The sequence below is a fragment of the Hermetia illucens genome, chromosome 2 (genome assembly GCF_905115235.1).
Source record: "Hermetia illucens chromosome 2, iHerIll2.2.curated.20191125, whole genome shotgun sequence".
Lineage (NCBI taxonomy): Eukaryota > Metazoa > Arthropoda > Insecta > Diptera > Stratiomyidae > Hermetia > Hermetia illucens.
Genome location: NC_051850.1, coordinates 31,605,714 through 31,619,794, shown reverse-complemented (window position 1 = coordinate 31,619,794; position 14,081 = coordinate 31,605,714). Strand labels below are relative to the sequence as shown.

General features: G+C 43.8%; 1 protein-coding gene across 1 annotated transcript; it reads left to right on the top strand.

The window, feature by feature from the left end:
• Positions 1-10,287: 10,287 nt before the first annotated feature.
• LOC119650466 lies at positions 10,288-10,811 on the top strand. Its single transcript, XM_038053333.1, has 2 exons — positions 10,288-10,655; positions 10,706-10,811. Exons 1-2 carry the CDS (start codon positions 10,380-10,382, stop codon positions 10,757-10,759), a joined length of 330 nt encoding a protein of 109 aa, XP_037909261.1. The 5' UTR covers positions 10,288-10,379; the 3' UTR covers positions 10,760-10,811.
• Positions 10,812-14,081: the final 3,270 nt, after the last annotated feature.

Here is a 14,081-nt window from a genome sequence, read left to right as displayed (position 1 = left end):
TCCTGGCATTCATGAACTTTACGCGTAAGTGTCCGAAATCAATGCTTGGGTTTTGTTCACCGAGCATGTAAATGATACGCCTTGCCTATCTTCGAGGACCAGATATCCAACATCCTTTCATCCTGCACAACTTGGTATCCACAGTGATGAACTTCGATGGACCGCCAGGTCTTCAAATTGAGATTATTTTTTGAAGCCACTTTCAGGCAGTCTTATCAGTGCACTCCAAATGGGAGAGCCCATCGGGAAAATTTTGATTGTTAAACCTTGGTTTCGGTCTAGACTCCAGAAACTCCTTCCACAGGTATTTCTGGAGAATGACAAATTGTTCCTAAAATATTTCGTAATCCTTAGAAGGAACCTCCACAACAGCGATCAGAAATGAGGCATCAGCTTGCGCATGCGTCACCTTTTTTCCTGCCTTTGTATTTACATTTCTGTAAGAGGGATTATTTTCCGTGGCATTGAATAGGCTAGTGAGGATCACAATAAAGCGGTGCCCACCACAGATGTGCTGGCATTTCGCTTCTAGCATAGATTAGCACTGACCGGAGAGTCTGTTGCGTCCAGTGTGGATCTCACCGGGGTTATCAACTTGAGTTCACCTCTCGCCGAAGATTACACTTCCTTGCGACCGAATTCTCTGGATCAAGAACACTATACACAGGAGATTCAACTCCCAGCATACTCTTAGAAATTTTATGGATACGGAAAAGTTTTGCACTCGTTTGACTGCGCCGGGAGTTGCGTGAGGCAAATTCCGCGCATAAGAGCTGCTGTTAGTGTTATGTGTATGATGCAATACATTTGTGTGCGCCCACTTGGTTATGATCACATGGGTGCGATTTGCAGCGAGCACTTGGCAGTATTTCTCATAACGATGAATATTGCACAGCTGTTTATGGCTTCTCACATCCCAGCGTGAACCAAAGGCAGAGCTTTCCTAAAGATTCATTCCAGATTGTTGGCAATGGGTTTTAATGAAATCATTAAGCGAATGGCGCTTCAAAATTTCTCTGTGGGAAGCTTGGTGAAAGCAAACACTCGTAACATTCTCAGCAATAGATCCATTGTTTGCTCTTCTAAAAAGTGAGGAGGAAATAAAGAGATGCCTGCAAGATCAATCTTTCGAATGCATCCGTTTCCTGTTGGGATAAGATGAAGAAACACACACAAGCAAACTATCTAGGCAACATCACCACACCTGCACACCAATACCACTTACCTACCTCGTCCCTTCCCGAAAGGCACAATGAGATTCCGTGCCCCTCCGCCGCTGAAGTTGCTCCTCCTGTGTATAGTTTGTAGCTCTGGACATTACCACATTTGGTAGTGTAGCCACGTCCATGTCCTCATTCCCAAATAGCATCACCATGCCTTCCTCTGACGTCAGTTAGGAGCCTTTCCTGGCTCACGGGGTCTGGTCCGCTTGGTTCCATTTTCACATCTTGGCGTTAGATCAGTACCGCCTACGTCACCAGCTTCGCCTTCTTTCGTTCTTCTTAGTTAGGGCGAAGGAAAATGCTCTGACCCTCTTGGTGGCTGAAGTCTCTTTCTGCCAGTTTTCATCGACCGGTTGATTGTAGTTTGATTTTCAGTTTCCGCCAAAGTGGGAGTTGCCGTACTTTCCTTTCTGGCTAACTGTCTGCGCCGTAGGCACTAAGTGGAAGTTTTCCATAGATGGCATGCCTCCCACAGATTTTTCCATGGACTTGAACTTGGTGAGGTCTTCAAAATCTGCGCCTCGGTTGTGACTTACGTGGTAGATTTGAGTTGTATTAATAGTGAACTACTACAGGCTCCATGACCACGACAAGCGTCAGGGGGTACGGGAGTGCAAGGACTCCAACGTCAGAACCGCATAGCTCCTTTTATTCTCTCCCAACAGGAAGGGTAAAGAGGTGTTTGCCTAATTCCACGATGATTTGGTATTATTCGCAGAACATGGAAATCCTCTCAATTAATCCACAAGAATGAACTCCACTCGGGCGGGGTGAGAAATCTAGACGGTTGCTCGTTATTTCTAACTAGCTCATATCTTTTTAATGAATTCTTTCTGGAAGCTCGTTGCTCTGGCGAATAAACCTATTTAGCAGTGCCACAAACATTCCATACATTATTAATAATGGAGCACAACATTCCGCCGGCACACATTCGCTCCATTTATACGACCTCCGCCATGATTTCCAAGTAAAGTTGTTTACGAAAACAACGAAATTCCACTGCTTCCAATTGAATTTTTTTCCTATTTTCCCTTTTTTTCTCTCTCGTCCTTTTCATCTTCATCTGTACACTGCGAAGGATCATTTTTCTTTTCCGGGCTATTGCTCATAAAAATTGTTTTCACATTGTCCTCCTCATGTAAATCTTATGGCGCTTTTATGCGCCCAATGTAAGGAACGCGCTACTCATAAAGACGACATAATGTTGGATATCAATTTCGAACAAGCGACAAATTAAAGAACAATCGACATAAAAGTACATCGTATACAGCCAGAGGAATTGACTTCCTCCTTGGAGGAGCTGGGAAGCAGAGACTGGATTGGGAAGCGAATTCCAAGTAAGTTATAATACCATGTGTACATATGTTTATGAGATATCTTTTATTGCGACGATTCCAGGAAGATTGAATGTGCGGATGGAATCCGAATATTAAATATAACAATATTGAAGTTACATTAATATTTATGCAGTCCCTCCGCGCGGATTTGAAATTGAAAAGATTGGCATCAAAGTGGAAAAATTGAAAATTTAATTTGATTCGAACGGCACATGTCTCCGGGGAATTCCCCTATTAAGCCTAGACTCAAATTTGGTCCTGTTCAGGGAATAAGGATTATTTTTTAACAAATTTAAAGGAGGGATTCTATGCCGGCGAGAACTACCCTTGGTACCTATCTGAACGTCAACCCTTCCTATCAAATCCACTCCCTGTTCAATATTCCTCAGATTTTTGCCTTTTCCGACTGAGGACGGGCTCGCTAGGACTGAGCCCCATTAATTAAATTGCAAGATAAGAATAATGTCAAATACCATCTTATCTGTCTTACAACAATATTGTTGCTGCCTGTGTTCCTTCAATGCTTTGTAGCCGGCTCATTGCCACCATCTTTCTGGTAGATAGTATCATTCCTTCCATCTCTTTGTATTCTGTAACTGTTAATTGGTTTTCCAGCTTCCTTTAAGAGACTTGTCCCGGTATTTACTCCGCTTTAGTGTACGTAATGCTCTAAGTCCTTGAGTAACCATATTGCAATTGCCACTAAAGTAGAATAAAATAGAGCTTTACTACGAGATATATTTTCAAGATAAAATACAAATAGAGAGTGGCAATGAAGAGTCAAGGAGGGATGGTTTGGAGCCTACCCCCCAATGGAGTTGAAGTGTAAGCGAAATAGTAAAGTTTGCCTGCCTATTGCAGTGGGAATTACATGGAAATTTCGTCGTATTTCTCTTTGAATTTTCAAGAAATTTAGATATTCTTAGGAGTTAGATGACTGCATGACATACTTTTGGTTTCAAATTAAATTTGTCCTTGTGTAATGAATTGTCGATTACTTAGACGGATTTGTCGGGACATTGTTGGTGCGAATAGAACTCGACAATTTAGTCTCTCTAACTCATACAATGAAGCAATTGAAAAATCCAAAGTTGTAGGCTATTGGGCAAGAAATAAGTTATAGGTAGCAGGATAAGAGCACCTTAAACGAACTATAAGAGGCGGAATTCTTCCTCTGAAATAGCCGACGAAGTGACATTTTCACATTTTTGAACATCCGAGCTCACCATGTCTCAATAAAGAAAAAAAAACCCAAAATGAGGTTCCTAGCCTGAAAGATTGAGTCTGAGATAAGCAAGGAATTTGGTAAAGAGACGCTAGTCGATACTGCGTTTGGCTAGAATTATCCACTACGTATATTCTGGGTGAAATAAGAGAGCCGCTCGAAAACAGTATGTATCCCAGGCTTGAAAGTCATTGATGACACTTTGACCTTAAGTCCAATGATATTAATGGCCATACTCTACCAGAATGTCGAAGAAAATACCTCCTCGGGGTTAACATTTCCCAACACTTTACCTCGAATTATAATTTTTTTTTTGAATTTCAGCCTACACAGGACATGTCAGGATCGAAGGCTTTTCGTCATAATTTTGGATTGCATTTTTTCGAATTTTACCAAGGTATGTGATATGGCAGATTTTTTCATTCCTCATCATGGCGGTGGTAGTATTGGCATTCGTAATTTTTCCGAAGCAAAAGAAAGAGTGTAAATGCCAGATTTATCTCTATATGAAGGATAAAATTGAAGCGGCATAGGACAAATGAAGGCAGAGGATTAAGAAGGGCGCTGGCCGTCTTGTTAGGCTGGAGGGATGCATTGAGAATGGGAGGTGTATCTACTTAGTACTATCGGCGTATCGGTGAAGGATTTGTCTCCCATTGAAGCGTAAGCTTCCCATATATAGAGGGGAGACATCTGTCCAGAAGATAATTTCGAAGGTGATCAAAAGTTGAGTTAACTGCTTTTTTTGGGGGTAGAAGGATAGAACATTGATTGAAGGATAGGATAGTGATTACAAGGTGCCGTTTATATGTCCTAACATGGATTCAAATGAACTTGCCCACATACTATGTTTTCCGTCTTTTGTGAAGGTATAAACGATAAAGTTATCGTTAATTGGGAGGTGCATAGAGTGCAGCCTTGTGGGGTTCCAGCCAGACTGGTGTTGCATTCCCACTTAGTATTCCTGACCATCTAGAAGGCCTAAGATTAGCGCTGAGAGGTCCTATTGAGAGCTTCGGATATTACTGACGGAGTAGTTTGATTAGCCAGAGGCTAGTTAGAGATAGTTTGGAACAAGATATCGATTTTAAAAATTAAGAGGCAATGTTTAGCCGTGCTCCCCTGCTTCCCGTAAAAGGAATATAAATTTTTGGGCAAACAACTTGCAAATTTCGAAACTTTCTTCTTACTAGAGCGTTAGTTGGTCCTTGAATAGAGACTGATTTCATAGTTACGAGACAGGTTTGAGATTGTTTTTCTGGACTATAAGTCCGTTCCTTGACAAACGAATACACGGACAAGGTTGGAGAATATAGGTTTAAGAGAAGAGAGATCGTAGGGGGAGGTCCTTGTCTCTCCTTATGCCATAACTGGCACTGGCTGTTGTATTTAGTGTCGGACTCTTGCTGACCACTACCTCGGTATCTTGACTGTAAAATTCCGGTCCAGGTTAAGAAGCATAACAGTTGTGCAGTGTTACGCATCAATGGAAGTTTCTGACATAGAGGAGAACTACATGCAGTTCAGAATAGGGTTCCTTAGGGTGATATTGCGCTCGTTTTCCCCACTTTTTTCCATCCTCTGTGGCGACTTCAATCTTCCCATGCTCTCCTGACCCATTACTCCTGGCCTTCCCCCCCTCCCTAATAATTCCACCCACCCTTCCCTTCCTCTATCCACTTTCATGTACAACTGTGGCGCCTTCCAGTTTAACTTTTCTAGAAACTACTTAGATCGCACTCTTGACCTTGTCCTCTCTAATCTTCTATGCCTCGTCTTACGTTGCCCCTGACGCCCATCACCCTGCTCTCGACATCGAAGCTCACATATCCCGACTGCACTCTACTATCGCTCGCAAGCCTACCAAGTTCAACTTTCGTAAGGCGAACTTCGAAGGTCTGAACTCAGCCCTGATGGCAATCAACTGCGTACCCCTCCTCTTTCCATTTCCGTGTGACAAAGCACTTAACACCTTCTATACCATTTTATCTGATCTTCTTCCTTGTTACGTCCCATCCGCTCCTAAGTGCTTACAGTCTTATCCTGTCGGGTTCACCACTAAAGTCCACGAAAAATTATGTCAAAAGCACACTGCGAGGGTGAAGTTCTTGTTTTCTAGAACCTATGCTGACTTAGTTTTTTTCAAATCTCTACGTTCCTCGGTCGAATCCTTAATACACAAGTCCAGAAACGAATATTTGACCAGTATTATAGACTCACTAACGCGCACCACATTCGCAACTCCTGCTGCCCTGCCTAGCTATCCCCTCTGTCGATAAAGTTCTCTGGTTCCTCACCTAACTCTCCCCAATTATCTTGTGATTTATTCTGCCGTTACTTTTCCTCTATGGTCCCCCTCCTTCCTCCGAATTCCTCCCGATAGTGGGTGTAGCCTGCCCCGCATCACCAACCATTCCCCTTCTTACCCCTCTCCTTGTCGAGTACCTCATTGGTAAACTTGATTCTAATGTCGGACCTGGCTACGATGGTCTTCCAAATCTCTTTTTGCTCAAAACTAGTAAGTCCATCTTTCTTCCCCTATCTCTTATTTTCAACAAAAGTCTCGAAGAGAGTTATTTTCTCGGCTTGTGGAAAGAGACTCGCTCTCATTATCCCCATTCACAAAAGTGGCGATCGTACGCTTGCTGAGAATTATCGTCTCATTTCTCTCCTCTCCTCCTGTTTCAAAATTTTGGAAAGATATGTCAGCTACCGATTGTCCTCTCACTTTGGCCACCACGTAGGTCCACTGCCTCCAACCTGCTCGACTTTACCAACTTTGCCGCCAAATATTTAAATTCACGGCAGGAAGTACATACCATTTACACTGATTTCTCTAAAGCCTTCTACACTTTAAATCACAAGATACTTCTATCCAAACTCTCGCCTCTAAGCGTTCCCATACCACTGGTTTTATGGTTTGCCTCTTACCTTTCCAGCCCAATCTGCCGCGTCTCTTTTGACGGCTGCACTTCCCGCTCCCTCTCCCCAGCTCTGGCGTCCCACAGGGATCTATTCTGGGCCGTTTGTTATTTTTACTTTTTATAAAAGACGATAGCATAGCCAGGGTAAAACTATACACGGCCATGAGAGAACTCGGTATCCCGACGAAATTGATAAGACTGACTATGCTGACCCTGACCAATGTGCGAGACCAGCTTAAACCAGCTGGATCACTTTCAAGACGACATCAACAACGGTCTACGACAAGGGGATGCCCTATTGTGCGTCCTCTTTAACCTGGCCCTCGAGAAAGTGATACGTGATTGTGAGGTAAATGCAAGAGGTACGATCCTCTTTAAGCCCACCCAACTACATCGACATCATGGGAAGAACCATCCGAGACGTACAAATTGCCTTCATCCAGATCGAGCAGGTGGCGCGAGGTCTTGGGCTGCACATCAATGAAGACAAGACAAAGTATATGGTGGCAACGTTAGCACCGAAAACTACCTACCCAGCAACATCAAACCGCACTGGTCAAACACGAAGAATAAAGATAGGAGACTACAACTTTGAGACCATTGTTAATTTCTCCTATCTAGGTTTCCGATAACAGCTACGACGATGAAATCCGGTTGTTGGCAGCCAACAAAGCCTATTTCAGCTTACAAAAACTGTTCGGCTCGAAATGTCTCACCATAGGGTCAAAGCTCTTACTGTACAAGACAATGATCTTGCCAGTCCTCATGTATTCCTCGGAGACCTCGGTTCTTAGCAAGAAAAATTGCGAACTATTGGCCGCGTTCGAGAGAAGAATCCTCTGAAGAATTATTGGCCCCCTACATGAGGATAGACGATTCCATAGCCTACATAACGGCGAAATCTATGAGCGGTACAACGACCGTCTGGTTGTGGATAAAATCCGGTTCAGTAGGTTACGTTGGGCGGGTCACTTAATCCGTACGGATGAAGATGATCCCACCCGGAAAGTCTATAAAGGCAATATCTATGGTGGAAAAAGAAGACGAGGGAGACCCTGCCTAAGGTGGAGCGATGGCGTAGGTCAGGACGCCAGACAGTTTTCAGGGATATCGAATTGGTGGACCTCGGCGCAAAACCGGGATGTCTGGAGTTCCTTATTAAGGCAGGCCTAGACCGGATACCGGTTGTTGCGCCGTTGATGGTTATGAAATTGAGGCTCGAAACACGTACATATTTAATGTGGCCTAAAGTTCCAAAATATGACAATTGTTAGAAAAGGGAATGCGGAAACTCGAATTGGGCAGCTTAAAGAGCAACTTGGTAACGATGGGATGTGCGTCAAAAACTCACAACATACTTCGGATGGGTGACAGAAAAATCAGTGGGAAAATTGCGGTCTACATTTAAGAAAAATGGTGTATACAAATAATGCATAGAGCGACCAACTCGAGCGATGAAAGAAAAATTCGATGAGATAGGGGGATTTGTAGATAAAACGTCTGTGAGCCAATGAGGGATAGATCCAACTTAGACGATAACAAGACGATATGTGTTCAACACTTCAGAGACTTACACAGTTCTACTCTAGTGGGTACTTCCGCTCACACAATCGCCCCAGAAACCTCCGAAAATGACTTAGTTCATTCACTATTAAGTCGCGAGGCCGGAGGTATGGAAAAAAAGCGAAGCATAATTGACAAGTTTCCGTTCAAGGTTCAAAGGATATGTTATGGCCATGCGCGCATCCGGAGATGTGCGTCAACAAGCGTGGTTATGTGTAGGCCGAATCGGTAGGAACAAAACACCAACCCGTGGATAAAATTTGGCTATGGGAAGGATCTTGGCTATGGGAAGGTATTCTTCCATGGAGGAGCAGAGGAGAAATAAAGTTCCGATGCCGGACTACAGAAACTCAGTACCAGGGATTTTCGGTAGTGGGAAAGCTGGTTTTCGGCCGTCGATATCTAACAAATGCAGCGCTTTAGTAATGGCAACCTTGGCCTGGTTCCCTTGACGGACCTGTTCAACCCCCAAAAAAGTGGAGCAAGCGAGGAGCACGGCTGAAGCTGTCAGCGAAACCTATGTAGCCGCAATTCCGGAGAAAGCGGGTGGATCTCTCAAGGAGGATGTAGAAAAGGAGATCTCGGAGGAAATTTATTATCATTTCCAAAAGTTTTGAAGAATATATATTACGCAGTGCAGCATTTATAGAAATACAACGTTGCTGAGTAACATCGATGAGACCGGATAGCCCTATAGGCCCAGAACATCACGGCCATGGGAGAATTCGGTATCCCGACGAAATTAGTGATACTGACTAGACTGCCCCTGACTAATGTGCGAGGCCAGATAAAAACAGCAGGATCACTCTCTAGACCATTTACCATCAACAACGGTCTAAGACATGGGGACGTCCTGTAATGCGTCCTTTTTAACCTGGCCCTGGAATGATGGTGAGGTAAATACGAGAGGCAAATCCACCCAGCTAGTGCCGTACGTTGACGATATTGACATTGTGATTTGAACAACCCGAGATATACAATCTGCTTTCGTCCAAATCGATCAGGCTGCGGTTGGCGCGAGATGGGTTACATACGAGCTAAATAGTGGCAATGTCAGCACCAAAGACCAAAGAAGCAACAACAGCAAATGACACTGGTCAAATAAAACCAATAAAAATTGGAGACCACAACTTTGAGGCCGTCGATAATTTCTCCTATCTAGGTTGAAAATCATAACCGCAGCGAAGAACTCTTTGAATAATTGTTGGCCTCCTACATAGATGGAAGATTCCGCAGCCTATATAACTACCCAATTTATGGGTGGTACCACGGCCGTCTGATTGCGGATAAAATCCGCATAGATGAGGATGTATCATCCTCATCCCCTGAAACGTCTGTAAGGGCAATATCAATGGTATAAAAAGAAGACGTGGCAGACCTTACCTCGAATGGAGCGATGAGACCATTTAGGGATATCGAATTGGTGGACCTCAGCACAAAACCGGAATATCTGGAGTTCCTTATTAAGTCAGGCCAAGACCCGATACTGATTGTTGCGCCGTTGATTGTGATGATAATATTCAACGGAAAAGATTTCCATATGGTGAATACATAGTTCTCGAATGGTATCACGATAGGTTCAAGATTTCATTGTCCTTGGCTTGGACATTATCAAGTCGTCAACCATTATCATAGGTGGCTGTTATTCAGTAAAATATACTTCCTTTCTCATGAACAACCATTTTCAGCTACAGCCCCAGCATGGCCATCAATTTGTACTAGGCTTTGAAGGTACGCAACACATCTGCCCATATATTGTTGGAACAATTGGTTGTCATCCCCGTTCACTGTTTAACCCAATCTGAATCCTTCAATACGGCGAAATTACATATGAACCACAAGCCTGCCGAGGCATTTACCGTCACATAAAATCTAAGCTGTCAGACTCCGCTTCCTCTCAGCGAACATATAAATCATTTTACAAGTGCAAAACTTAAATCCTACTTGACGTCCTCGCATAGTGGGTAGGTAAATAATGAAAATGGGTTGGTACGTTCGAAGGTAGGATTCAGTGTGAGCGCCTGAGTGTCAAAACCAATTCCCAAGATAAATGTGCCGCACGTAATCTTCTTGTATGCAAGATATGCCATGGCAGGCGTGAACTATAATGCGAACTTCCATGTCTCTGTCATCTTTTGAATTTCCCCATAAATTTAACCAACAGTCAGTGGTGGCGAAAATTGTTGTCGTTAATAAAATATCACACCTCGCATCTGCACACACATCCGGAGGGAAGGAGAATCAACAGAGTAACAACAGACCTGACAAAAGTAGCAACAACGCTAACAATTTAACCGACATTTTGTACCCGAGTCTGAAGGACTTTCTTGCCTGTCGCTGCTTAGCCCATTGCCGAAGAGCCGCTGGGAGAGCAACGATAGAGGTAAGATACATTTACGTGCGTCAACTTTTTCGCTGTAATCCTTTTTTTAGAGAGATGGAAGGAAGCAAGGTCAACGGCGAAGAAAGTGTTGGAGGAATTCCTGATGTTTGAGCCGCATGGAAACGGGAGAGTTTTACCTGCTTTTCTGCTTTCAGGGTAAAGTATATCAATTCAAGGTTCGATAGATACAACGTGGTCTGACATTAGTTACAGGAAGGGAAGATTTTGTCTTTTTCAGGGAAAATTTAAAGGTTCATTTCGGTTCGTTAGCGGAGTTGTGTGGGTAGAAAATTATTATTCAAGCATTTAAATGGAACGAATTTGGTTGACTCCTTTTGCATAATTTCTTTTGATGTTAAATTAAATATATTTTCTGAGAGTTTTCTTTGATTTTTCATATATGGGAAAGAAATTGTTCAATTTTTTTTCTACTTTTGGGAGGAATATCATCCAGAATCTAGAGACTTGCGTTCAAACAAAAAACCTTTGAGTTCTGCTTTGGTTCTATGTATCCTTTTATAGTTGATTTGTAAGGTCATGTACTTAACTCCTTCAGTATCAGCACAGAAACGATTTATTTGACTAGGGGTTGAAGACTGGTTTTGAGTAGTGCTTTCTGTTCATACCTACTGCTCAGATTTTATAATAAAGGTTGTCCTTCATATAATAGAGGTTGGAAGTTTGGCTGCATCAAAATAACGACATGGTATTTAATTAAGTTGTCTCTACTTAGACAGGATTCAGTCTTTACTTTTTTGAGATCCTTTTTTCATATCCCTGGGGATTCCTTTAAGGACTCATGTACAAGAGTTAGTTCTCGATTTATAACATGGGGGGGGGGGGGGGGTGCAGGGTGGTTTAGGACAAGCTCCCTAAAGTTGATACTGGTAATGCGTGATCTGTATTACAAGTCCACCTTCCAAAGTTGGCCTGGATAACCTTCGCTCGAAACAGAGAACCGGCAAAAACGCTTTCCTCCTGCTTCTAGGATGATCACGGGACATTTGCTTATATCGAGCTAGGCCTCTTCAATTTAAGAGTACACAGCCCGAGGTTCAGGAATACTTCGAGTCTTTCCTATCCATGTTCGGAAGTACCTCGTAGTTACCTCCTTCCCCCAGCAAAGAAGGGTTGATGATAGAAATCACACTCTCTACGGAAGTACGGGAGGAGCCAGTAGCAACCCCTCTGCAGTAAATGCAATCGGGGGTATGAATTTCCCAAATTTTGCGCAAATAACACCGAAAATAGCGGTGCTCACTGAATGATTGCATTGGGCTAATAACAATCTTACCTTACCTTACCTTTGCGGTCCTACCCTTACATTCTTCCAAGATTGTTGTCACACATTGAGAGTGCGAGTGTTTTCACAAACAAGTGTTTCCGTATCCTCTTTTCCTTTTCCAAAGTATATAAATCCTCGCTATGCAACAATCAGATTGTTTGAAATTACTCCTGCTGTCACCAACATACGTTGCTGTACGTTACCCGCAAAGCTCCCCATCCTTAAAACTGTGCTAGACGCTTGCTTCATCTGCTTACTAAGAACACCGCTTCACATTTCAGGAGGTTAGAGGAAAATATGCCAGACCACGCTCATTTGCAAGCAGCGATTTCTGGATATGTTTAACTGGGCATAGGCAATTCGTGTAATAGCCTGGTCCGGGGTTCTCCGAACTTGTTTAAAGAATTTCAACATCACGTTTATTGTTTGCTAAGGCTTTTCACCGCCGGCTTGGACTTAAGGAAAATCATATCAAATCAGATAATCTCTTTTTTTTGGATGACCACTTCGATCTTCTCAAGAGCTGTCAGAGTCTGCGCTCAACCAATACGCAGCATACGTTGGGCTTGTTTGATCGAACATGCATCGATTAACGCTTTCATATCATCTGAAAATTCGAGCAGTTGCAATTCAATCGGTACTTCCACATGCAGTATGAAGGTCCTGGGGGTTTGACGTGAGTACCTACCGTGTAGGCATAATCCCACGGTCCTTTTCGGACAGGGATTGATTTGGAAACCACAATCAGAGCCTCACCATGACTGCACAGCGGTACTGGTTTATACCTCTGCCGCAACTAAGGGGTGTGGCACCCGATGCCCGCGATGTAGGCATAACCATAATCACCATGAAATTCCCACAAGGAGGCCAACCGCAAATAACCGGGCCGAGAACACATCCTCCAGGAATTCTCCTGCAGCATATGCTCTCAAAGGGCCATCCGGTTTCCATTATACCAGATAATCTCCGGTGAGACTTCGTGGCAACAGCTCCTCCAGATGAGTCCCTTGCAGACTTGGCTGTGATTGCTCTCCTCGAGTACGTGGGGAGGGCCCTCCCCAACTAGTTGACTGGAATTAGCTCGAAGCGGTGAACTGCAATGAAACCTTTCCGCCAGTCAACTACCACTTTGCGTACAATACAATACGAAAGACATCACAAGCCAACACCAGCACCAAACACACAAGACTGGTGGCTGTCCACCACGGTCACTATGGCCATTCGTCCATCATACTGCAAGCGAATCAGCGTTGGGGAACCGCCTCCTTCGTCGGAGGGTAACACGCGCGAATCTATTAACGCATCAAAGTGTACCCCCGCTAGCAAGGCACTGGCTAACATCGTAGATACCGTTCTCTATCTGATCGCTCATGTCGCCTAGATGGCGGCTGTCACAGTGCGCTGGACAGACATAGAGGAAATGGAACGAATCCTCTGTGTCAGCCCCTCACAGAACACAACCCTGACTGGAGACAAGGTTCCGTGAGAAGAGAAATTCATTCAAGCTACCATGTGCCATTAGGAGGAAGCTCATTTCAAGCCCGAAGTCTATGACGGAACTTCCTCTGGCAGGCATATTTCTGACGTGCTCATACGTGACTCGGCCTTTCCCACATTCGTTCCATCTAAGCTGCCACTTTTGACTGCAAGTGATCCTAGACCTTCTACCTGGTCCACAGTTGTCTGCTTCCAGCAAAGGTACGCCCGTCCTGATCCTGTAGCCATAGCACGCCGGACTACCTCAGGATCAAGAGGAAGAACACCCAACAAGACCTGCATGGCGTCGGTCGAGACCGTACGATATACAGGAAGAGATGCTAACAACGCTATTTGCTGGCAAGAAAAGTACAGTTTCCTGCTCTGTGGGTTAATGGCGCCTTAGCATACACATACAATAGTAGTGGTAACGAATTAAGCTCCCTTTTGCGAAATTCTCAATATTAACGGAGATATAAGCGTTTAAAGTTTTTCCCGAGATTCCTCCAAAAATCAGCAATTTTCCTGGTACTCAGACCCCCCAATTTATATACCATTCTGAAGCTCAGATTCTCTCCCAATAGTAGTGATCAGGAATTGAGCTCCTTTTTGCGAAATTCTCAATATAACGGAGATATAAGGGTGTAAAGTTGTTTCCAGGATTC